At 41.9% G+C, this 25,036-nt stretch overlaps 2 protein-coding genes across 3 annotated transcripts in view; one reads left to right on the top strand and one right to left on the bottom strand.

Moving 5' to 3' along the window:
- The first annotated feature begins 269 nt into the window (after positions 1-269).
- The window catches only part of LOC111070679 (protein roadkill), a 65,276-nt gene continuing 40,509 nt past the window's right edge, over positions 270-25,036 (top strand). The window contains exons 1-2 of one of the 2 annotated variants that reach the window (XM_022361423.2): positions 270-733; positions 5,070-5,140. Coding sequence is in view for 1 of the 2 variants with exons in the window: in XM_022361415.2 (XP_022217107.1) it covers positions 9,153-9,166 (14 nt within the window). In the remaining variant the exon portion in view is untranslated. Of the gene's footprint in view, positions 734-5,069; positions 5,141-9,041; positions 9,167-25,036 lie in introns of those variants that run through there. The other variant, XM_022361415.2, reaches the window with a different exon arrangement.
- Positions 777-2,690, bottom strand: LOC111070703 (probable cytochrome P450 6d5). Its single transcript, XM_022361435.2, has 5 exons — positions 2,086-2,690; positions 1,870-2,022; positions 1,383-1,813; positions 1,074-1,322; positions 777-1,008 (listed from the first exon to the last, which is right to left on the bottom strand). The coding sequence occupies exons 1-5, from the start codon at positions 2,613-2,615 to the stop codon at positions 845-847; spliced, it is 1,527 nt and encodes a 508-aa protein (XP_022217127.1). The 5' UTR covers positions 2,616-2,690; the 3' UTR covers positions 777-844.

Below are 25,036 nucleotides of genomic sequence, written 5' to 3'. Positions count from 1 at the left end.
TAGATCGTTTTGTTCGACAATCTAAATATATCGTTTCTGACAAAAAAATATGATTTCGAAGTCTAAAAGGGTAATTAGCGCACTTTGAGAGGATTTAAAAATAAATTTAAAATGTAATATAGTTCTGTACACATTTTGTACCTATTTTTAAGCGAATTTAAATTTTTTCGGTGGAAATGTCGTTACATCGATGGTTTAAACCATTCGACGGTAAAACTATCGTCGGAACGACAATCGATGGTTTTGCAGCCCTACCCACGAGCACGAATGCGCTGATTCGGGCCTTAATTCCGTCATATTTATTTAGTAAATTGATAAAGTAATAGAAAAAAGTAATGCAATGCTGCATTCAATGAGCTAGCCAAACGGGCCCCAAATACAAGTGAAGTGCAATATAAATAATTAACGGCAAAGGCAGCTGCTGCCCCGTGTGCCCCCTTATTCACGCCGCGTACGCTCTGTGTGGTGTTGCTTTGTGTGCGTGTGCGTGCGTATGTGTGTGTGTGTGTGGTGTTTGGCCTGGAAAAAGTGAAAGAAGCAATAATTTTTTTTCGGCCATATTGTGTGTTGTCATTGCTCGGGTAAAAGTGCATTTTGAATGCAGATGCAACTGTCACACACAGGAAAATATAATACTCGAAATACCCCCCATATATCATTGAGTATATAGTGTTTGTGTGCGCCGACTTATGTAAATCGTGGGAAGAATACTACTATTTACATTCACAAAGAGGTGCGTATTTTCTTTGTGTGTATGATGGGCGGGGGGAGGGGGGTTGGTTGTTATTATTTGATTTATTATTAACTCTAAGAACTATAACTAGACAGAGACATTTGTGGGCGGCTACTTTTTGCGGGATAGACGGACGGGAACACCGCCGTTGGGCATCAGAGGGATCCCATGGACAGAGAACTCGATCTCTCGCTTTTCCTTACGCATCTCCAGGTTGAAATTCGAGAGAACCTTGGCCACTGCAATCTTAACGTTGACTTTTCCCATGCGTAGACCTACAGGAACAGGAAAGTTCTCATTACAGAAAAGAGAATCCTATTAGTGGGTCTCTCGTTCTTACCAATGCAATGACGCGGACCCTCGCCAAAGGGCAAATACGCCGCTGGATTAAAGTTCTTATTCTCATCCAAGTACCTCTCTGGTTGGTAGGCCAATGGATCTGGGAAGTTCTCTGCATCGCGATGCATTCCAATCAATGAAATGATAATGGGCGTACCCTTTTTGATGACCATTTTGCTATCGGGCACTGGATATTCCTGTGTGCATACACGATTCAGCAGGGGCAGGGCAGGATATTTGCGTGCAGTCTCTGCAAAGGAACACAACACTCTCTTTTATAGAAGCACAAACTCTGCCTGCCAAGACTTACCCATTATGCATAGCTCCAGATACTTCATATCCTGTATGGCATCGTAGGTTAGCTTTCCATCGTGCTTCTCCAGCGCACTCTTCACATCCTCCACGGCCTTGGCCATCACCTCTGGATTCTGGGTCAACTCGTAGATGGTAAATGCCGCCGTTGAGGCTGTCGTCTCATAGCCAGCCACAAAGAAAATAAACAGCTGTCCGGCAATAAAATCCTTGGACACTGTTTTCAGTCCTTTGCTGACATTCTCCGCCGACCACATGCCATCGTCGTTGCTAATCTTTCCCGTGTTGCGGAGCTGCAACAGGAGTTGCAAGAGATCGCGTCGCACGATATTTTTCTCTTCCCTGAGATCCACAGTGCGGTGGGAGAGTTCCCTCAATCGTTCAGGTCCCTCCTGGGTCCAACCCAAGCGAACAAAAAGCTTTTCCAATCTACGGATGAAAGAGCTCAGCCAGAAGTTGTGGAATTTCCCAGCATGAGAACTTACCCTGGATACAGGAAGGATGTGGTGCCGCGTAGAATATCCGTAAATTTATTCTGATTGATGGTTTTTGTGATGGCCAGAAATTCATTGTTGGGATCAGCAAAACTATCCACGTCCAGGCCAAAGATAGACGATGCAATGATATCCACAGCATAGCTAAAGGCATAACAGAGGGTAATTAGATCGAAAAAGGGATATTATTCCCCTCTTTTTACTCACGTTAACATCAACGATTTCAGTTCTATCTCCTGACTACCCTCTTGTGGTAGTTTTTCATTCAAATGTGCCACCAGCTTATCGCCAATTGCCTCGGAAGTCGAGAACATGGCCTTCAATTTTCCCGATGTAAACGAAGGCGTTAGCTTTGCCCTCAAATTTCGCCAATTACTCCCCTCCAATGCAAATATAGTGGCCGACATGGGATCGTTCTTCTCATCCACATAGATGCCACGATCATGGAAGCTGGCAAAATCCTTGACCAAAATATCATGCACCAGCTGTGGATCGCGCACCAGCAAGGCAGGACGCAGGGTCAGATACATGCCCAATACGGGCTCCTTTGTGGCCGTGTACATGTCATAGATGGCCATGCCAAAGGATCGTTTGCCCCTGCGCACGGCATCCAAGGCGCCAAAGGGTATGGTGACCCCCGCAGAGGGGAAACCCTGACGATCCCAGTAGCTGAATGTCCATTTGAGATACACAAAAAGCAGGCTGACTGCCGCAACCAGCAAAAGTATTCCAATCATTGTCGGCAGATTCGATTCACTACGTTTCTCTTATAGAAATGATGTGCCTCTCTAGAGCGTTGAAACGATACTGAACTGCTAGATTCCACTGACGATTTATAGTCGTTGGCGACTCGCGGGGAGTGTTTCGTTTCGAGGGCTCAACATTTCGCTTATATTTGTTAAAAGGCTAGATTGTGTTATCTCTAAAAAAAATAATACAAAAACGTTATGGATTACCGATACTAGGGGTAGTATTCCCTTCATCAGTGTGACATGGCATTTTCATCAGTTCAGGAAGAAAACAAACAGTTTTTCCTATCGACTTGCAGGTACGAATACTGAGACAGAATGTTGATAATGACAGAGTAGCCAGCCACTTAAATCGTTTAAATAATCATATATTATACACTTGTATATTCGATGTGTGTTTTAATTGTGGTCGCTGAGTGCAAAAGTAGCCAAGTGACTTGCAATGAAATTCTATTATTAGACACTTATTTTATGGTAGTTTTTCTTGTGTAAATAGTCTAGCCAATTTTAAAGAAAGTTTAGGAGATATTAGGAAATTAAAATTCCTAGTTTACTCATAATTTTTCTTTCATTTCCAGCTTGTGCATGGAAATATATTTAATAAAATTATCTTTTAAGTATTTTTGAATTATCTTTAAAGTAGTATCATCCTTAAAGTATTTGTAGGGGCTTCGGACCCTTAGAATCATGCTGTTTCTGTACTCTTTGTGATACTGTCATAATTCTTGGAAAATGCTTAAGATAAAACATTAAGATAAGCTGTGCGCCCCCCCTCCCCCAGGGGATAAACCCAAGGAAATCCTAGATATAAACTCCTTAAACTCTAAACAGACGAAAAGGGTTCCCTTGGGGCAAAACATAATCCGTAAAAGCTGTTGCAGGTTGGTTATTCGATTAACCTTTAACCGGAATTTGTACGCTTATTTTGTTAGACATAATTTCATGAAATCCAAAACGAATAAAAACTGGTTTTCAACATGCTAATTAAGAAAACGAATTGTTGTGAATAATATACCATATGGGAAGGCACGTTTTGCACCCATATTTAACTAAGAGACGAGTAAGCAAATCTATGTTTGTTCTATAAACTACGTTTACATAGATCAACTCATATGAATCTGTGGAATCTGTAGAGTATATTAAATGGGGGAACCGCTTAGGTCATCGTTTTGACAGTAGAATATGGTTTAACATTGTATTTGCGTAAAATAACAGCCAGCAACAACCTCTTTTGAACAATCTCAACTTGATTTAATGCCATTGAAGCTGTAGAGAGACTTTTGTTTAATCAAATTTAATTTACGAAAGCTCTCCAAAGCTTGCATCAGCTGCCACGCAAATGAATAGCTGGCTACATTTATTAAAATATAACGCTCATATGTGGTGCTATCTACAATATTTTGGTATAGCAATTCCTTACTAAACACACAGAGAAAAAGTTATGAAGTACTATGTTGCTAATAATCCTATAATAATGCATTAAAATGCCTTTTGCTCTAGCAAAAATAGTGCTCGGAAGCCAGGTGTTCAAAGAGCCAAACGACTAGGGCTCTTTTTTTTTATTAATATTTTGGCTTTAATAATGATCAGATCTTAATGTTCGCAATCTAGTAGATGTTATTGGTATATTATATTATTTATTCGGCATCTATTTATTACGTGCCAAAAAGAATTTCGAAATTTGATAAAAATCTGAGTAATACGTATAAAAAAGAATTTTCATTGCCTACAAAATCCATTATCGATTTCTTCTATTGTGAAATTGTGAAACTTTGTTAAACCATGAAAATTTTGTATATTTTAACGAAATTATAAAAAATGGCTTGTCGGTCTATTTTTCTTCTAGATAATAGTTATGGTTAACAAAAAGTTTGATTATGCGGAATTGATAAAGTTTTTGGTTTGGTAAAGTTCTTTCTGCCTGGGAAGTAAAAACAAATTGATAAAACTTTCTTCTTGGGGATATGTGGGTGTTGAATGCTACCTATGCAAAATAAATTGACCTAGGCTTAAGTGGTGTTTTTGGGTGGTTTCCCCCTCTTTGAGAGTGGGTGTTTCTGGGTAGATGCTATAGCCCAAAAACTTTCCACTTGCCACCGCTTTGACCCGTTTTGTTGACTTTCGACGTTTATATGATGGGGCCTGCATGTGTGGAAGAGGAAGCGCCATTGCAGGAAAAAGAGGGAATGGGGGCCTCTCTGTGTCTCGTTAAGGTTGTTAACTTGAGAACTTTTGTGCGCTGTCAAAGGTACTCCTCGTACTCGCATTTGTTGTTGTTTGCCGTTCAGCGGAATGGATGGCAACGACATTGTCATGACGTTGGGGCATGGGCCTGGACTCGTAAGACGTTGAACCGATACCCCAATGTATTTTTGTATATATTTTGTTTATAAAGCGAGTTTGCTTTTTTTTTTTATTTTTTTAAATATGTTTTTCTTACAGACCTCTCCTCCTTGCCTCTAAGCTGGGATTATTAAGGGACGTTTGTAGCCCCTAAAATATCACATAATAAGGTGAGTTTTTTGTCCATCGTTTTATCAATATATCAAATCATATCATATCATCAATTATTATATTCTAATTAGAGTTCCTTTTGTTATTGGACTTTAATCGGGCATTAAATGATTTCCATTTAATTTGGTTTTCTCCCTCAAAGATATGCAGTCAATAGCATTAGCTCTCCCTCTCCCTCCCTCTTTTTGGCTCTTCCACTCCATCCCATTGTTTTGCCTCTGATAAGACTTGCAAAAAATAGCCTTGATAAGGGCCTTGAACAGCCGCCGCCATCAAACATCTCTCTCAAGCCGCTTCGCTCTCTAAAAATGCTGCCCACCAAAGCTTCGTGAAAGCTCTCTCTGCGCGCAAAGTCAAAACCCAAAGACAAACAAATGCAAAATCAGAAGAAAGCTTTTCAGTGTCGTTTTTGCTCTCTCACTGAACGCAAAAATGAGCTCTTCGCTCTCGCGGCACATGAGAATTGAGAATATTGAATGTTTGAATGTTTTCTTGGTCGGGCGGGTGAATCAAAAATTATACGGCAAGCTAAAACAGCTGGTGTGCTTTTTCCGTGCCGTCCGCGACTCCGTACCACACAAAAACCCCCCCGCACATTTACGTCGTCGGCCTAGTGTGTGTGTTGCTAACTAATTTTCCATAAAAAAACCTATTCGAAACGGTAATGAGTACTCCAAAAGGTGAATTTTCGAAACAAAATTAATAGCGTGACCCCTAGGCGCGCGTGTCTCTCTCTCCCCAGACCTTAATGTGACCTTAATATTAGTGGATATTGCTTGGGGAAAATGTGTATTAAATCTTCAAGACAAAAAGTGTACAATTAAAAGAGCTTTAACCGGAGGTTAAACCCACAAGAACAACGACCACGACTGCTTCCTCGAATCTAACGCCCTTCAAAATCGTTTAAGCCACAAAAAAAAAGCCTGAGACCAGTGTTTCCATACATATATCGAAACTTTGGTTAGGAGTCGGCTTTTCTACACACAGAACACTTTCTTATAGAATCAACCCGGTGAATGCTTGCCCTCTCTTTCTCTCTATCTAGCCTCCAATTCACCCACCCACTCCTTGCTCTCTCTGTCCATCTTTCTGGTCATATCTGATTCTTTATCGCTCACTCTTTCGCTCTTGCTGTTCGTCTCTAATGCAAATCACATGTTTATGTGGTCGCTCGAATTTGATTAAATTTATACACAATTAATTTTTGTTTGCCCAGTACATATATGAGAGCTTTCGCTGTTGGCGTTGCCAGATGTCTCTCGTTCAAATAGCATTGACATTCTACAAAGGGAGAGGGAGATAGCCACAGAGAGCGAGTGGGTGGGCGGAAAGGGGCGGGAGCACTACACATGTTTTGTGTGAAAGCTCTCCCATCCACACAACTAAAAACATGTGCTGTGTCCACTCTGTCTGTCCACTATTTTTGTTTATTGTTTATAAATGAGAGAGACTCTCTCTCTCTCTCTGGCCATGTTTCCCTCTCTTTCGCACTGCATTGGAGGTCAGTCTCTGCCCCAGCAAAACACCCACAGCAAATGCCGGCGCTGCGCTCTCAACTGCGCAAGTTTTTGGCTTTGCTTGGAGCTTATTTGTTTGTGTGTGAGTGTGTGTTTTTTTTTTTCTTCTCTATTAAGTGTGTGTGTGTATATAGTTAGTGTGCCCATGTGTGTGTGCGTGTGGAAACGAGTGATATAGGAAGAACCTTGTATTTGTACATATGCTCATGAGGCTATGGAATGGAATGGCATTTAGTAGGTTGTAGTTTTGTTGTTGTTGTTGCTGCTCTACAGCTTTTGTTGTAGTTTCTCAATTCCGTTGAAGCTGCTGCTGCCCCCTGCCACCCCCTCCGCCCGTGCTCTCTGATTATGTTGGTTTTCTGTTATCATAGAGTTTATTTCATTGGGGTGTCTGTCGTCTGTACATGACATTTGGAATCAGCTCAGGAACTTCGTTTCAAACGTGTTTCCATTGAAGTGTTTCATAATCGATCTCTTTGATGCATCAAAAGCGATTTGTTTGATGTTTCAGAGGGAAAGGTTCTTTTTAGAACCTCTTACTTCTTTGTTCTACTGCTTGATTCTAGCTGCTTTCATGGTCAAGCAGGTTAAAATAAATACGATTTCCAATCAATTCACTTCCTTAGCTTCTGTTGGGTTTTTTGAGAAGTTTTTTAGTGTTTCTTTTTAAAAAAAAAACCTGGTAGATTGTAGAAGTGCTTCCTCTCTCCCTGTCCTCTCTACAGCTTTATATCCCACATTCATATAAATCGTTTAACCCATCTAATGCTCAATAGTTGTAACCACCTGATACTGAAGTTATTCCATATTTCGCTCTGTTTCTACTGCTTCTTCTAGTTACAGCTATTCCGAGATTTCAAACAGTTTCCTGCATTCCGTTTGAAATGTTTTTCCCAATTATTTTCCCACAAGTTTTCTTTAGCAGCTTCCTCCTCCTCCTCCTCCTGTCCCCTCTTCTAGTTCTGAGTTCTCCTTCTTCTTTGCGTCTTGGGCGTCAATGCTGACCTCCAAAGCTCTTTTTTTTTTTTGCACTGATTTATTTTGCCGGCTCGCAGCAGCAGAAGGCGGCAGTAGCAGTAGCAGCTGCGGAAGCGCCACCAGATTTCTACTTCTGCCTCATCTGTTCCGTTCCTTTGCTGCTTGTTTGCTCCTCTTCTGCTTTTCTCTCTTTTTTCTTTTTTGTGTTTTCTTTTTATTGATTTCGTTTACTATTTAGCCCCGAAGGCTGTGGATTCTTTTTTAATGCCGGGCCATGTGCAAAAATGTCTAGAAAGAGATGCACTGCAGGTCCACACAGTGTGCAAAAGAGAGGTCTAGACTCTAGTCAGTGAGAGAGAGAGAGACAGTAGAGCTTTTAGCACTCTTTGTTTAATTTTTGTTATCAGAAAACAACAACAAAAAAACTCAAAAAAATTCTGCTGCTGCTGCTGATAACTGGAATCGTTTTTGGTGCTGTGTGTTTCCAGTATCTTTTTTTTTTTTTTTTGTTTCGTGAATTTATTTTTATTTTGATTTGGCATTGAACATTGTACGCTCGGTTTTTTCACCCTTCCACATTGATGTATGAGTGCCGTGCGTGATAATGTGCGCCTGTGTTGGTTATAGTTATACCCTGAATGAGGAGGGTATTATGGGACAGTTTTGCTTATAAATATGGCCTTGTCGGCATGTCCGCGTGCACGTTTGTTTGTTCTCAAGCATAGACGTCTCTCATCTTTGCAGATAGCTCAATGAAATTTTGGACATAATCTGCTTACGTGAATAGGTAGAGCATATACGAAATTCAGCCAAGTCGGTAAAGTAAAGGTCGCACGGCAATACATTCTTCTACAGAACTCGGTGAAATTAGAATCCAAATGCGACTACCATATCAGTTTCTACTAGAACGAAACATATGTACTACACCCAAAATAGTTCAATGATACTGTGAAAAATGAAAATTTGTATCACCATATCGTATATCTTTCATAAATAAAATGTATCTTTAAGGGTATTCAAAGCTTCGACCTTCAGCCCTTCTTTCATTGACTTTTTGATTATTTCGCGTACAAATATCACGTATTGTAAAATGGGGAGTACGTACGACGTATAGGAACCTGGTCATTATATGGTCACACACGTACGCCTCACAATTGAAATGTGATACAATTTATGTGATTTCTTCTTGTTCTTTGGTTTCTTTATGGTTCTCTTGGGGGAAGTTGTTTAACATTTCCCAGCTGATTTTGGTCGTTGTCGTTGTTGTTGGAATACCATTATTAATCATAATTAATTTCTTTGTTGAAGCACAAAATGCAAAGAACTTGAAAAGATTCTCTAAATAAGTGCCAAAAACGTTGAAAATTGTATAAAGAACATTTTTTATACAAACAACCAATAAAAATCAAAGCCAAAAAGTTTTGATCTGTGATTTTGTGTGCGAAAACAGTTTGCGGAAAAATCTATCAAAGTGGATACCCTGGCGTTACCTCACGGAGGGCTTTCTCATGTTAGAATGGCCTTAGCCAGGTAAGAAGAGTCCTCTTAAAATTACTAATAAATGGATATAAAATATAACAATTTTATATGTTCTTTAATCTACTATTCTTTCATAATAGTTTTGGAAGCACATTAAGGGTTGATTCATTGTACAATTGGCATAGAGCATCTTCAATCTTTGATACTTTAAGAACAGTGTGTGTTTTCAGATAAGGTCTTTGTATGCTAAGAACTTATCACATAATAGATAATATAACTCTTTAGAAATTATATTGCAGGACAAAAGATAACTAAAACTATTTAGAGTAGCAGCAGTATATGTATGCATGTATCTATAAGTATACCGCTGCTAAACATCTATGGAATACCGCAATACCCTCTAAAAGATCATAAATATTCTATTTAGTTCTAATTTGAAATAATCCTCCAATATTTCCGCTAGCTTCAATGCAAGATCGAACATAAAGACAACCATAAAGTTTGATGATCTTGGGACAGACATCAATTAGTTTTGTGATGCCCCCCCTCCGCGCGTCATGCCACAAACAACAACAAAATTCAATGTCGTCATTAAAAGCGATTACCGTTAAGCTATGAAAATATACAGCGATCGGAATCGGTGGGGTTGCGGTGGTGGCGGTGGCGGCGGGGGGATGAAAACAATCAAATGAATGCAACATTTGTTGCATGCATGTGTGTATTTGTGTGTGTGTGTGTGTGCATTAAAATTCAGGGGCAATGCCGTGCCTAGATGTAATTACCGTTATACTCAAGTGCAAAAAGTGCATATGGGAGATAAATATCGGCTGACCCCCCTGCCACACGCCCCCTCTTTCTCTATCTCTCTCTCTCTCTGTCTGGCCCATCAGGTGATTGTCGTTTTCATTAAAGTGAAATGAAATTTCAAAAACAAAAGCAAAGGCAAAGAAAAGCAGAGAAAATGGCAAAGAAAGAGTAAGGTTCGGTTACCCTGGCAGAGCCAGCCGATAATGTTATAGGTATCCTCATCTTATGGATCAGTCGTCCCAGGTTTCGAGTTACATATTTGCATGGATCAGATATAGGATCAGATATATTGTATAGTGGCAGATGGATTGCTTTTCTGCGTCGCCTTAAGTCCAAAATCCCCTGCCTGTATAGGGCATCAGAAACTTATTGCAATTGGCGTAATTGTAATTACAAACTTTTTGCCGCAAGCCTTTAATAATAGCAGGGAGATGTGGCAGCAACAGCAGGGAAGGACTAATGGAGAGAGAGAGAGAGCGGGGCGCGCGAGATTATATGAATTGACTTAAGGGACAGCAGGTCCAAGGGAGAGGGAGAGGGGCAGTGTGTACTTGTGTGTGGGTGAGAGGAGTACAAAGAGTGGAGATTAATAGAAAGGTAGAGTGTGATAGTTAAATACTGGCGTTGGGCGAAGGTAAGCGAGTGGAGAATGGAGTAGGGTGACCCCTCTGCTGCTGCCGCTGCTTCTGCTGCTGTTGCGCTTCACTTTCACGGATTTCGAAAATGTCTCTTGCATTGAAACTCGATTTCAACTATTTATAGAGTGAAAGTAGACGACGAACGATCCACACTCTTCACTCAAAATGAAGATCAACGGCCAAGGCTCTCTCACCATCTTGCTCTAAGATTGTTGTTCTGCCGTGTCTCGTGAAATGTGTAAGCTGTTAGCATGCTCCCTCCACCCTTCCATTACACAATGGGAACAATGAGAGCACTCTGTGCGCATGCCTCACCTCGTTTTAATACACTTTGGGCATGCAGGCAAAGCCTCGTGCTAATTCATTTTAATTCGTTTGACCGAAGGTGAATCGTCGAGCAACGAGTGTGACAGAGAGGGAGAGCGCGTGTATGTAAGTGGGGGAAAATAGCGATGAGCTATGAGCTATGACCTTGTGTGTGGGCTGAGAGAGAGGGAGAGGTGGGAGGGAGAAGGGCTGGCTGGCTGGCATACGACAGCTGCTGCTCTTGCTCTTTATTTTGCTGTGTGCAAGAGCACGTTAGATTAAACCGGAGGTGTACGATAGTCTTGCTCTTTGGGTGGCCTAATCTCACGTGTCTCTTGGTGCCTCGATAAAGTCTGAAAGCAACTACTGCAGACTTAGGCCCCCCACTCCCCACCCCTTCTGTGCAGCATACCTTTGGCATGAGGAAGTGTATGCAAGCGTTTTTTTTTTCTTTCTATTTTATGCGAAGGTGTTTTCATTTCCACTTTGTTTCGCCGTCGCTGCCGCTTTTGTTGCTTTTGTTGCCAAGGCATTTGTAATTACTTACACATACACGTATACGTTGCTGTGCGTGTGTGTGTATGTTCATTTTGTTGTAATCGTGGGTTTCAACAGCATTTTGTTATTGTAAAATGTACAACATACGACGAGCAAATGCTGCTGTTTCAATTTGTGCCTGCGATAAGGTCGTCCGTCGTCTTGCTCTATGATTTTGCGTAATTACAGTTGATAAAATATTTTCAATGCTGGGAAACCTTTTTGAAAAAACCCTGACAAGGGGTCATGTGGGTGGAGATTCTGGGTGAGGTCGTAACTGAGTATAAAATTGGATTGTTATCACAGATACGGAAATAGAAACTTCCCATTAGTGAGAAATGTTCCCATAAATGACTCACAAAACCATTCCCTCGTCCGAAGGATGTTCCACAAAAACATGGAAAAGAAACAGTAAACAAATTTAATTATAATGGATATATGTTATCAGAAAGAACCTTTTCCTACCAGATTTAAGCTGAAAATTACTAATTTTTTATTTTTTCTAAGTGGAAGGAATTTACATTTGAATTTAACCAACAATTTTCTTTATATCACACACACACAAAACCCCTTTCAAATTTTCTAATAATTTTCCAATATCAGTTTTTGACACCTGCCATATGCTGGCCTCTCTGGCATCAAGGTTCTTTGACACCGAACGATGTCCCTGCTGTCAGTCAGTGGAACCTGTTGAAAAGGAGAGAGAGAGATAGAGCTTATGGGGTCTCTCCCATTGTCATAGTGCCACAGAGTGGTTGGGGGTGGACTGGGGATTGAATATGGAAATCAATGTGGTCAATAAGAGTGAAGGTTTCCCCCCCCCTAATAAACCAATCCATAAATTCTACACGAGTGTGGCGGGATGGATGTGGGTGGGTGCCTGTGCACCGTGTGAGACCCTCAAACTTTGTCATTTTGACGTTGACAAATAGATAAAGTTGAATAAAGGGGGGCTTGGAGGGACAGACTACACTGTGATAGAGCTAAGGTTATAGAACATAGAACCCAAAAAAGAAAAAAAAAACCCTCGTTCTATATTTATATCGATGACATGATTTCATTTCAATGTTCATGCCACACAAAACTCACGATTCCCCCAGCCCGATAACAATGACACACAATTCACGAGTGTGTGAGCACGCGAGTGGATGTGTGTGTGTATGTGTGTGTGGGGGGTAGGTGGAGGTTGCCACCAGCCACCCGCAACGGAATCCGACTACAATCATTGACCCTCAGTCGATGTCCATGCCTTCAATCTGATGGCTCTGGCCTGGCCTGGCACCCCTGTCCCCACGATATGCGTGTGTGTGTGGCGTCAAATTTATTGATTCAAAATATGTTATATGTCTCGCTGGCCTAATTGCTGTGGCCTGGCCAGACACACCAAAAGGGAATTATTAAATGTGAATTGAGTGGAGTACTGGGGTGGGGCGGAAAATCCTTCTCAATAGGTTAGGATTAGGGGACAGGTTTTGGGAATGTATTTTGAGGTTCCACAACTAGATTTATCGAAAGATACAGTTTGGGTGGCATTTGTTGGAGATTCTAAACTGAAGATACAAGAAAAAAGAATGCCAAGAAATCCCAAAATCTTCATCATATTACTCTCCCTCCAAATCCAAAATCTCGAAAGGTCAAGTAGTCTTTCGTTACTTACTAGTTTCTACTTACTATTTAGTTACTAGTTTCATTTTCAAGCACCTATGCCTATCCCCTTTCTCCATCCCAATCTCAATTACCATTAACTTCGTTCTCCTTTCTTCTCGTTGTCGCTCTTGAGATGCAAAGAGCAGCAGCAGCAGCAAGCAACATTCAAACATTTAACACGCAGAAATGCTTACAACAAAATAAAAAACAACAACAATAAAACAATGAAAAAGCCAAAAGGAGGTGGAGGCTAAAAGCAATACAACACAACGCAGCAGAGCAGAGCAGTGCTGAGCGGTGCTGAGCAGACAGCGCTGCAGCAGAGCCAGCGACCAGAGCAGCTGACAAGCGACAAAAATGCAACGCCAACGCCAACGTCCAAAGCCAAAGCCAGCAGCGCGCGTTGACGTGTGCTTACATACAAAAGCAATGCTGCTGCTGCCGCTGCTGCTGCCGCTGCCGCTGTCGCTGGTGCCGCTTTAGCCTCGTTACAGCGCGTCAGCCGCGCCCTCGTAAATGGCAGCAGCAGCAGAAGGCAGCGCAGTCGCCCTCCATGTGGCCACAACAGAAAATCTCTTAACACCCGAATTCGTCACCAAAACTTTGGACACTTACAACAGCCAGAGGAGGCCAGGGGCAGAGGCACAGGCAGGAAAGGCAGCGAGAGAGAGAGAGGCCAAAAAGCTGACGTCAACGTCTGCGTTGGCGGTGGCAGCAGCGTGTACTACTTTTGTTTTCATTGAAAACGTTTGCTGTAATATGTTTGTGGTATGTTGTGTTGTGGCACATCGCAGTCGCAAGTCGCTATTGCTGCCGCTGCCTCTGTTGCGTTGCAGTCTCTGCTGCTCACATGGTCACTGAGCTTTGGGCTTCGCTGCCTCTGACACCATGTGCTCGCTAGCTGGCTCTCTCTCCCACTGCCGCCCGCCACCCTCTCTCACATTGTGGTGTGTCTCTACTGCCTGTCCTCTCTCTCTCTGTTTCAGCTGCTGCCTCCCCGCTCGGCCTCTGCTGACTTTACTGCCTAGCGTTGCCTCGCTCATTTGTTTTGGGTCGTATTGACCTTCTTAAAAAGTAGGTAACCTCATTTCTCATTTATCGTGTACAACTTACATGCTGCCTCCTCTGCCGTTACCTCGGTCGCTGTTGATGTCTCTGTTGCCGTTGCTGCTGCTGCCCCTCTGTCTCTGCCAGCTGAGGGTTGCTGCGTTGAGGCGTTGCGTTGTGTTGTGGTGTAAGATCATGTTGGTGGTGGTGCTAGTGGGTGGTTGTGGGGAGGGGGGCTTGTCTCAGCTGTCACTCAAAGAAATCGCATCGCACGCACTGAGAACGCCTTAATTGTTTTGGCCAAGATTCTTTGATTTGTAAATGTAAATTTTATAAACGTATCTGTTGGGGGGAATACTCTCTCTTAAAAGAAGGAATAAAATAAAGTCATATATTTCGATAAAAAAAAACATTTTTCTTTCTTTTAAAAAAATATATATTCGAAAATTTATTAATTCTTTGATCATTTTAGATGTCAAATGTAATTCGATTTGTGTGGGAAATTGTGCCAGGCCATGCTCCAAAGGGATTTGATCAATCCAAAGCCATTTCTTTAATGAAACTCTTTTATTTCGTTTGTCACCGGTAGCGGCGTCAATTGAGAAATAAAAAAATCATTTGGTTAAAGAGAAAACCCTGAAGAGAGTAGAGTGACTTTGAGCTTTTGAGGAAGTCTCTTCCTCATTCTAGCACACACATACGAAGGGCATTCAATGTCTCTCTCTCTCTCTCTCTCTCTCTTGCACTCAATTGATCGCTTCCTTGTGTCGCTCTAGCGGCTGACGTCACAAGGCGACGGGGCTGGCGGCGGGTGGGTGGGCGATATGTCATGTAATTGAGTCCGGAAAATTGAGCAAGGTTTTCCTTTTTGGGCCCTGAAGGCTATGAAACATACATAATTTGAAATATAATTTGTGTTGCACTTATGCCTGAGAGATTCTCTCATTGAGAGGCATTGAACGTTCAGCGTTTTGCGCGCTCAGTTGAGAAGAGAGTGAGATGAGCGGAGGGCGCGGGAGAGTGGAGCGTAGCGTAGCGTACCGGAGCGGAGGTTGTCGCCGTCGCCGTCACCGTCAGAGTCTCGTTTACTATTGACACCATTAATGCTGCCCCGAATGTAGGTCAATTGCGCGCTAATTGCCCCGCACTCGCCTTCTGCCGCCGGGGTCGACTCAATGCTGCCGCTGCTGCTGTTGCCAGTCTGTCCGCTGTTGCTGTTGCTACTGTCGCTATGCTACTGTTGCTGTTGCCCCTACTGATTGACAGCAGTCGCTTGACCTTTTAGGCCTCAGGAGCAGCTGTAACTGAGGCTGAAGCAGCAAAGAAATTGCTAATATTACGCATACGCCATGTGAAACGACTACAATATATAAATCTGTGATTGGGGGGGCGATTACTGTTGGTTTTTGGATGCCCTATGAAAGGCAACAAATTTTGTCAAGCAGCAAGAAAAGGATGCCACTCACAGTATCTGGATTTCCTTAACATCTTTCAATCTAAAACAATTCTTTATAAAACAACATTAAACTAAATTTTAGTTAAGTTTCATCTGATGAATCTGATGAGTGGCATCCCTAATAACTCGACATCTTTCAGAGTATCAACAACTTCGCTTAGCCATCCTTTTTTTTTCTTTAGGGGCACACTTTTTTGGGGCACTCATCAGCGCCCCGAAAACTGTGACCCAGTTTCCGCATTTTTCGGAAACTGAAAAAGTTTTTTTGGTTGTTCGCATTTGTTGCTGGTTTCTTTTGTATTTTTTGCATATTTTATGATTTAATCAAAGGAAATTATGCACGCATATAGAGCAGAGCAACAGAGCCACACAGAGTCACAGAGAGAGCATCCCAATCCCATCATCAGGGTGTGCCCTGGGAAAAGAAATGGAGAATCATACGAGTGGCGGCAGCAGCAGAGGCAGCGGCAGAGAGACTCATTGGGCAATAAAACAGAAACTTGACCCAATTCTGATGCCTCCGCCGCTGCCAGCCAGCTGTCTTCAGGGCCTGGGAAATGGTGCTGCTCATCCGATAGAATAGATAGAACCCTGAAATGTGTATTATAATGATATAAAATTCCATAGGTAAAAGGCTAAGAAAAATACACAAATTGAAAGGGGTTATAAATCGATCGATCTATGAGCTAATTGAGTACTTGGGACACAGCATTGGATTCGTAATAAAAATCGCTTGAAATAGCAAATAAAACAATCGTTTCGTTGAGTAATCCCAAAGAATTTGTACCAAGCAATATCAGAAATGTGAATGTAAATATTGTTGTAATTTCCATTTAAATGTTCATATTTATGGACATCCCAACAGAATCTCTTTGAAAAATTATGAAATTTTAATTTGAAATCTTGATAGATTTATGTGAAGTTATGAATTTTTCTCATTAGAAAATTTGATGAGAGAATAATACTTTTTGTTTGAAGTAAATTGTTTTCGAAGAATTCTAAATTCGGAATTTTATTAATAGATTCAGGGAATGTTACGCAACGATATTGATCCCAAATATTGGGCTCCATTTTGTATACCAAAAATTAAGTTTTCATTGATATACTTTTGAGATTCATCTCAAACCTATTAAATCTCTGTAAATCTTGTTAAATAAATTCAACAGAAAAAATTCTATTATTTAATTGTATTTTGTTCACTTTAATCTTTAGATTTTGTCCCAATGCCTCCCGCCCCCCCCAAGAGTAATGTTTCTCCTCTCCATCTGGAATGCCACTTGTTTGGCTTCTTCATAATTTCCCATTTTGCACACTACAATTATTTTGTATTCAGTTGAATTGCAACAGATGGTGCCAGCCCATCACCCACAGCCCAACCTCTCCTTCTCTCTCTCTCTCTCTCTGTCTTCCCTTTGATTAATGCATTCATTCCCCTGGTGGGAGACCGCCCTTTGGAGCCTTGCCCCTCGAATTGTGCTTCTATTTCATTATTACTATTATTAGTCGCATTGTTTGAAGCACTCGCCCAGTCATTTGCCTGTTGCTAGCCAGTGGCTGGCTGTCCCTTTCTGTCTGTTCTCTCTCTCTCTGTGTCTCTCTTTATCTGTCTGTAATTTACGCGCTTCGATACATTTTGCTGTACTATTTGTAAAAGGGTATACGTTTTCCGACAAAAAAATTGCAATTTAGAAAATAAACAATTAAAAGAAGAGTTTTAAAGTTTTTAAAATTTAATTTAAAATAAAAATAAATAATTTTAAACTTAAAATTTTGTTTTAACATTATATGAATAGTGCAATTTTTAGTTTGGTCTTTTGTTAATGTTTTAAATGACAAATCAATCGGAAATACGGAATTAAGAATTTGACATCATGCGTAATGCAACAGCGCCCCACTGTCACGTTTTTCGTTTCTTTACCGGAATCTGAGATTTCTAAAGTATTCCCGCTTCGTTTTATTTAAATAAGCTGCTCTGTCATCTGTTTTCTGTTTCATTTGTTCTGTCATTCCCCTGCACTGTCTGTCCCTGGCTCTCTGGTTGGCGGTAAGGTATTCCCTTTCCCCATTGACGGCCAGACCAGAGACAGATCCCAGACCTCAAGCCCGCGAGTACAATAATGAGAGTGGTGCCCAACTACTAACCGAAGCCGAACCCAAAACGAACTGAAAACTGAATCGAGAAACCAGCTACGGTTCTAGCCTTGTGATTTTACTTGTTGTTGTTGTTGGTACCTTTAACCTTTGGGTTAATGGAAGCAGCGCCGCTCAGAGACGTATCCTTGAAAGTATCTATCCGACGAGGGTCATCAACTACTGCGGCTGGGACTGGGGCTGCTGCTGCTCTTGCTTTTTCATGGTCGAAACGAAGCTCTGGATTAAAACAGGGAGGGAGCACTAAATATAATAAAATATGAAAAGGAAAAGGGAGATATGCAGGATTTGCCAGAGTAATCGTTGGGTGTGTCATTGGGTGCCGCCGCCACACGTGCATCTAATGAGCAGCGATACAGCCAACCCCAAACCATTATCAGTAATTGCCTTTTTAGTTGGCTCAAATATCGATTTGTGCTTTTGCATGTTGTATGTTACCCTGTTTTCCATAATCAATATATTTATACCATCTATATAGTGCGATGTATCTGATAGATAGTGACCGAAGCACACGCACATCCATGCCCCCTCTCCCCAAAGAGAGTGAGAGAGAGAGAATAAAAACTACGGTTTCAGGTCAGGGTTTCCGAAAAGTACACACACCCAACCCGAACCCGAGCCCCTGCCCCCCCGACCAGACCATAATTATCTGACAATGAGATTGCGGACGAACGGACCCCGGAATGGACCCTGAAAGAAGCGGCTGGGCAGGCCAGCGGAGGCAGGGAGGGGGCTTAAAAAGTAAACTGCATTAATGAAAAACTGGGTTATAATTGAAATCAATGAACAAACAGACAGGCCACAGAGCTACGCTACGCTACAGTTCGTAAATCCAGATCCCAAAAGTGGACTTTCAACATAAACAATGCATAAATCCAAAAGATACTTGCCACAGAGGCGGCAGCGGCGGCATCCACGAGAGCCCTACAAAAGTCAAACGATTTATGACGAATGCCACCAACAGTGGAAAGTCGACTCCCGAAAGGTACAGTGGTACAAAAAGCATTCGAAATTGATTGTAGACTGGGATTGAAAAAAAAATTCATTTTATTTTTACTAATTAAATAAGTGAATTAGTTATTTAATTTTAAGAAATCACCTTTATTATAATTTTATTTTTGATCTTGTATCTATCATATTAGAATCAACTTTCAGATAATTTCCTACATAAAAATTATACCCACAAATATCACTTATGTATGGTGGTCCACTGGTACCAGTACAGTGTCCACTACCTTTGCCCTGAGTGTTTCACTATCTGTCTCTCTCTCTCTCACTTTATGGTGTTTCATTCCATTCCGTTTCGTTACGGCACGCTTAAGCGCTTAACAAATTGAATTCAAGTGGCGGCGGCATCACAAGAAAAGCAGAGACAAACCAGCAGAGAAGAAGAAGACACAAAGAAGAAGCAGCAGCCCAAGAGGTAAAAGAAGAAGTAACCGCAAAAGAAGAAGCGGCAACGGCAGCAACAGCACAAGAAGAAACCGCAAGAGAGAAGAAGAAGAAGAAGAAAAGACAGGGGGACGCCTTCAAACAGCTTTCGTGCGTGACAAAAATGATGACAAAACTTGTCCAACCATCCGGCCCCCCCCCCCCCCCCCCATATACCCGTCCATTGATGCACATTGTACATTTTTTTTTGTGGAGCAATGTAGATGGCATTTTCCTTTTTTTTTTTTATTGTCATCGTTTCTGCTTCCTCAAGATTTGCATAGCGAGTGGTTGTTTCAATTCCATTCCATTGCGCTTCGGTTTCGTTTCACTGTTTATGCTTCTGGTTGACCATGAAACGGCGACCGATCGAGCCGAAGAGACGACAGACATATGGATGGGATGACATGCTCTTAAAGCTCTTTTGATCATCATATTCTCTTGCTCTTGTAATTTGTATCTTTAAGATATGAGCAACCGACTACTGCCTGCTGCTGCTGCTGCATCTCTCTACACATATTCCACATAAACAATTTATGATGTAGCCCAAGAGTTAAGTCGCTCGAAAGGCGTGTCCGCCGCCTGTCCATTGTCTGTCCCTCGATTCTTGTGTGTCTGTGTTTCCGCTTCATCTCCAAAAGTATCTCAAGAGCAATAACGACCTCTGCCGCCGTCGCCGCTGCTGTTGCTGCTGCGGTTGAGGCTACCTGTCTGCCGTCGTATCTGTATCTTTTGTATCTGTCTGTGTGAATGTATCTGATGGCTACTTAATGTCGACTCAACTTGTATGGCCGCTGACCGCTTCCTTGTCTCTCGCTCTCTCGAGGTTGGATCTCTCTCTCTCTACGTCTCTCTGTCTCCCTCTCTGAATTTTGAATATGTTTAATCCGACTACCTCTTCTCTCAACTGCCATTTATGGTTGATAATCGCTTGTATTATATCGCATTTCGTCTACCTACTCGCTGTATCTTCAAATTTGATCTAGTATTCATGAGGAAGAGGGGCAGCATGACACGGCCTAAACCATCTCCACTAATTACTTGAGGTTTTCCCTCATCACCCTGTTCTGGTTTTTAGTTTCTATAATAAATCAGTTCTCATTTGAGAGTTCTCCCTACTTATCCCGCTCTTCATTTTTTTTTAGCGGAAAAGCGTGAAAATTATGCCATCTGTTATCTGTGAAACGCTTTCACCCAAGAGAACTCTAGTCGCTTGTCGAGAATTTAACACTCTGTTGGCCACACAGCGTAATTTGATAGTCGTTAGAAAGTATTTTACTTTTGTATTTACTTTTCAGCTTGTAAGCGACGATCTCAGGCCTAGTTTTCATGTTTCCAGATGATGTTGAGAGATTATGGAATACCCCAAAATATGGAAAACAGAAAGCCGAGATTGTTAGATGTTGAAAAAGGGGAAGAGTTTTCGTTGAATTAAGTAGGTAATATTTTCCAAAAATTTGTTTTCAAAACAGAGTTGAGAATCTCTAATTAGTGTTGGTAAACACTTAATCATTGAGCTTAAAAATGCTTGCAAAATTACAAAGCCCCCAAGAAACCAGCATTTGGATTAACCCTTAAATTTTTAGTAACCAATTTCTCAATTGCTCACCCACTTTCCATCTTTTTGCCATTCATCGTACAATTAAGCTATTCAATCTTAGCCATTCACCCCATGGCGCTTTCCCAAGGCCCACTCACGCCCACTCAAACGAAAAGCCATGGCGTAAGGAGGGGGGTGGGGCGAAAACCCATCTGGGAAAAATGCAACAACTAATCGCCAGAGTAAAAGTTAACTTTTGTTCGAAGAAAATCAAATGCGAATGCAACAAAACAGCAACAGCCACGGCAGCGGCGACGGCAGCGGCATCCCATGGCCAATGAAACCCATTTCACTTCCTGTTTATCTATAAGATACTTTTACAAATGAGCAGCAGCAGCAGCGGCGGCAGCGGCAGCAGCATCGGGGCATCGACGAATGAATGCAGCTGCCATGCACACATATAATTAACTGCACAGAGCGTTTCGTGGTGGGATACATTGGATGGATATTTGAAAGCGAGGCAACGATGTGAAATTGAAATTGAAATTGGTCCTTTTCACTCTTCAAAATGAAAACATCCCAGCGAGCAGAGAGCCAGTGTGATCAGCGGGGGGGAAACAGACAGGGAGAGAGAGTGAGAGTGAGAGATGATGATGTGCTTCGAGAGTATCTTTTACTCAAATGAAAGTAAAGGAAAGTACTACTGCGGGTGGGCGCCCGCAGAGGCGGAGTCAGAGTCGAAAAGCCAGCCAAATGAAATCAAATAATGAAATGAAATGAAATCTGCTTTCAAAGTTAGCAAAACAAAATCAAATCCGAAACCGAAGAAGTCTTAAGCGTTGGCTAAAGAATTTAAAACGATTTCAATGGATATTAAAATGGATATTGATTGGGTTTAATTTAGGGAATGATCTACATATGCGAAGGGTATTTATCATCTGGTTTGATTGCACTTTATGTAACCCTTCAGCTGTGGCATTTCTTGATGTGCCAGTCACATGTAAACGTTGAATAATACAACTCTGGGCAGTTGCTTTCATAAAAGAATGATAAAAGAGACACTAGAGAGAGAAAAATGTATTTGTTCATCACTAAAGTTATAAATTTATGAATTTACATATCTTCTTCATTCTTGGTACCTTCTCTGCATCTCTTGTGCATCTCTTTCGCTCTCGTACGCTGCCTCATACTCTCACTTGCTGTCTCGCTTTGGTTAAATGAAAGCTTGACGCTGGCCCGACGACAGCTGCCGCAACAGCAGCAGAGGCCGCAGAGGGGCAGCCTCGATAACAGCAGCGGCAACAGCTACAGCAACAACAAAAACAACGGCAGACGTTTTCAAGGTGGCAACTGTCATTCACTTGGCGGCCAGGCAGCAGCGGCAACTGCTGTAAGCTTCAGCTTCAGTCTCAAAATTCAACTTCAGCTTCAGCTGCTGCTGCTGCTGCGGCGTCCTCCTCCAGCTCTTTGGCATTGACTTGACACCTTGCCAGCAGCTAAATTTATGAAGTGAGAGTCGCCCCAGAGTCAGTCGCAATGGAATGGAAGTGGAAGTCGATGAGACGGAGTCACATTCGAAGTCGAAGTCGCAGCCGAAGCCGAAGCCAAGCCGCCTGCAATGCATTACTTTCTCTTCCTGTTTCGGCGTTAAATGAATGGAAATCATAAAACTTCACTCCAAAGCGAAACCCAACATGAAAAACTATTGAGAGGCCCAACTAATGTGGGTGCAGAGCAGCTGCTGCAACTGCAACTGCAATCTGATGTCGGGATTCGTGTGGAAGACAGAATGTGTGTGGACTCCACTGAACAAAGACAATAACAAATGACAGTTGTCTGTCTTTTGATGACAGTTTTACTCTAATGAAAGGGTGTTCGGATACTGGGGTGAAATTTGTAGAGCAAAGACCTTGGAATACCTTTATAAGCAGGGATATACCTCTATTTGCACCCACTATCCGCTTCATAAAATTCCCATAAGCGAAAGGACAAAGGATGAAGTCCCAATAAAACTGGGAAATGTGCAAGCGAAATTTCCCTTATCCTACGAATAATATTATTTAAGCTCTGCCAGATATATTTTCTTTTTATGAATCATAAATTTCGAAGAGTATATAAAGATGTGCTTCTCCGTAGATAGTTTTTTTTTGTATTGCTGGCACGCTGCTTGTCCAGCCAATTCTCATCTCAATTGCTGCCACAGACTTGACGTTTTTCTCTGTATCTTTGTATCTTTTGTTGCTGCTGTCTGGTGTCTGCAGTTGATTTCATTTGTTTAAAAGTTGGAAAAAGAGTGGACAGCGCCCAACACCCACGCTCCAAGGGGGTGGGCACAGGCGGAAGGGAATGGCGTCTAGACATTGGAAGGTACAAAACAACAAAATGGGAGTGGAGTGTTTTTTGGATTGCTTTATGTATTATGGTGATAATGGATTATGGGAGATATAAAATCAAAGATTAAAAAAAAATTGCCCCCAAATATTACCATTTCATTCCATTAAACCCTTCTTAAATATTTCAAACATTAAGATGTATCTTTATCTTTTGGTTTGTGTATCCACACAATCGCTGGAATCTCTGAGGTTCACTGAACTTTTTCTGACTCACACACAAAATGTTGTTTCGCTTTGGTTTTTCTAGATTTATTTTTTTCGGTTTTTCTCCTTTTTGTGTGAGTGTGTGTGTGTCTGTGTGTGTGTTTGTTGCTGCACAAAATTTGCATTTTGTACAATTATTTGTCGTCGTTAGTTTATTGCACAATTGGACAACAAGTCGAAATGAGTTTAACCGTAAAGTGTGGCTGGCTGACTGTCTGTCTGTTGATTGTCTCTGTGTTTGTGCAATGCTTAGCAGGCAGATACGGCTACACAGTGGAATGGAAAAGTGATTTTGCGGGAGAAGAAAATATAAATTAAAGATTGTAAAAGAGCAGAAAGAGAGCATAAAACCCTTCTCTTTGCTACTAAGCCACTCTGGGAGAGTGAAGGTGAATAGGTGAATATATTAATCTTCCCATTAGCCCACAATATTGATGCTAAGCCACTCTGGAATAGGGCCAACAAGTATCCTAAGCTGTTCTTCTTAGCACAGTAGGATTCTTATCTCTCTCTATGAATTCCCTTCATGGATAACCTTTTCCCCCCTCTGTAACCCTCCTGCCAATGATCCAATGCTTAAGCAATTCCCATTAAATGTCTGTTCGATAAATTTGCATTTGCCACTGTGCCACAATATGTTAAAGTCTTGGGGTGCCCCCGCCCCCCATCCCCGTGAACGCTACAGTTCAGTTCGGAGTCGACTCCCCGATGCAGTGCACCTCCCTTCCTTCTCCCTGGTGTGGCATTCTTGATAAGTTAAGCTTTATGGTTGCGCTAGTTCATTAAATTTATTTTACAGACACACGGGTCGGGTCTCTCTCGCTCTCGCTCTGCCTGCCCCCTACAGCAGCAACAATGTGGCATGGCCTGGGCCCAGCTTTGTGGCCCTCCTTGTGCCGCACCTAAAGACTCAACTTTTGTGTTGTTGCAGAACGAACGGGAACGGAAGAAAGAGAGCAACCAGAAGCACAGACACAATCCTGTTCTCCTCCTCCTCCCTCTCTCTCTCGTAAAACTCTCTTTCGCTCTCTCTCTCTTTCTGTCCCCCACTATCTGTTTGTGGCATGAAACATCTCTCACAGTAGTCGTCTTGTGGCCGGGCATAGTGTGGCAAAGTAGTAAATTTAATGTCAGTTGCATTTAAATTGAAACTTGAGTGCCGCCCTTCTGCTTGAAGGTTCTCTCTCCATCCCGTCCTTCTTCCCACTCCCCTGCTTCATATTTTGCCTTCAGTCTGCTCTCTATCCTTTTCGTACCGTTAAACACTTCTCTCCCTTCGTACCGGCTAACCAAATACTTCGTTTGTGGCTCTTGTCGACAGTTTGAGTTAATTTCAGAGTGTTCCGCCTTTTCCGCACACATTTAGTTGCAAGTACAGTGAGTTTCATAGCTAATGAAGCCCTAGTGCTAACCCTTTATTGTTAAGACACACTGGGATAGAAAGAGAGAGAGGGAGACTAGAAGATTGGAATTTCATAAGGTTTTTGTATATTTTCCTTAGGAAATTGTCAGACAAACTCGATACACTTTCGATAGGCTATTGCTTGCATACGATTACTTTTTCGATTATTTATTAAAGAGTTGACTTAAAGCTGCGCAACGCACTGTTTTGTGGGGATGTATCTATGTATCTTTGGCCTCTGGCAGGCATCCCAGAAAGAACGGAACATGCAAGGGACACAGCAGAAGGATGAATATGAAGAAGTGTAGAAGGATGGAAGATGAAGAGTGCAGATGGAGGATTGCCCCTGATTGAATCCCCCC

The sequence above is a fragment of the Drosophila obscura genome, unplaced genomic scaffold (genome assembly GCF_018151105.1).
Source record: "Drosophila obscura isolate BZ-5 IFL unplaced genomic scaffold, ASM1815110v1 contig_150, whole genome shotgun sequence".
Classification (NCBI taxonomy): domain Eukaryota; kingdom Metazoa; phylum Arthropoda; class Insecta; order Diptera; family Drosophilidae; genus Drosophila; species Drosophila obscura.
Note: the sequence above shows the minus strand (reverse complement) of the source record. Positions and strands in the feature narration are given on the sequence as shown.

Coding starts and splice junctions, on each gene's coding strand:
- LOC111070703 (XM_022361435.2), bottom strand. CDS start 2,615: ATGATTGGAATACTTTTGCTGGTTGCGGCAGTCAGCCTGCTTTTTGTG. Junction 1,814..1,869: donor ACATCCTTCCTGTATCCAGG/GTAAGTTCTCAT, acceptor TTTCATCCGTAG/ATTGGAAAAGCTTTTTGTTC. Junction 1,323..1,382: donor TCTGGAGCTATGCATAATGG/GTAAGTCTTGGC, acceptor GTTCCTTTGCAG/AGACTGCACGCAAATATCCT.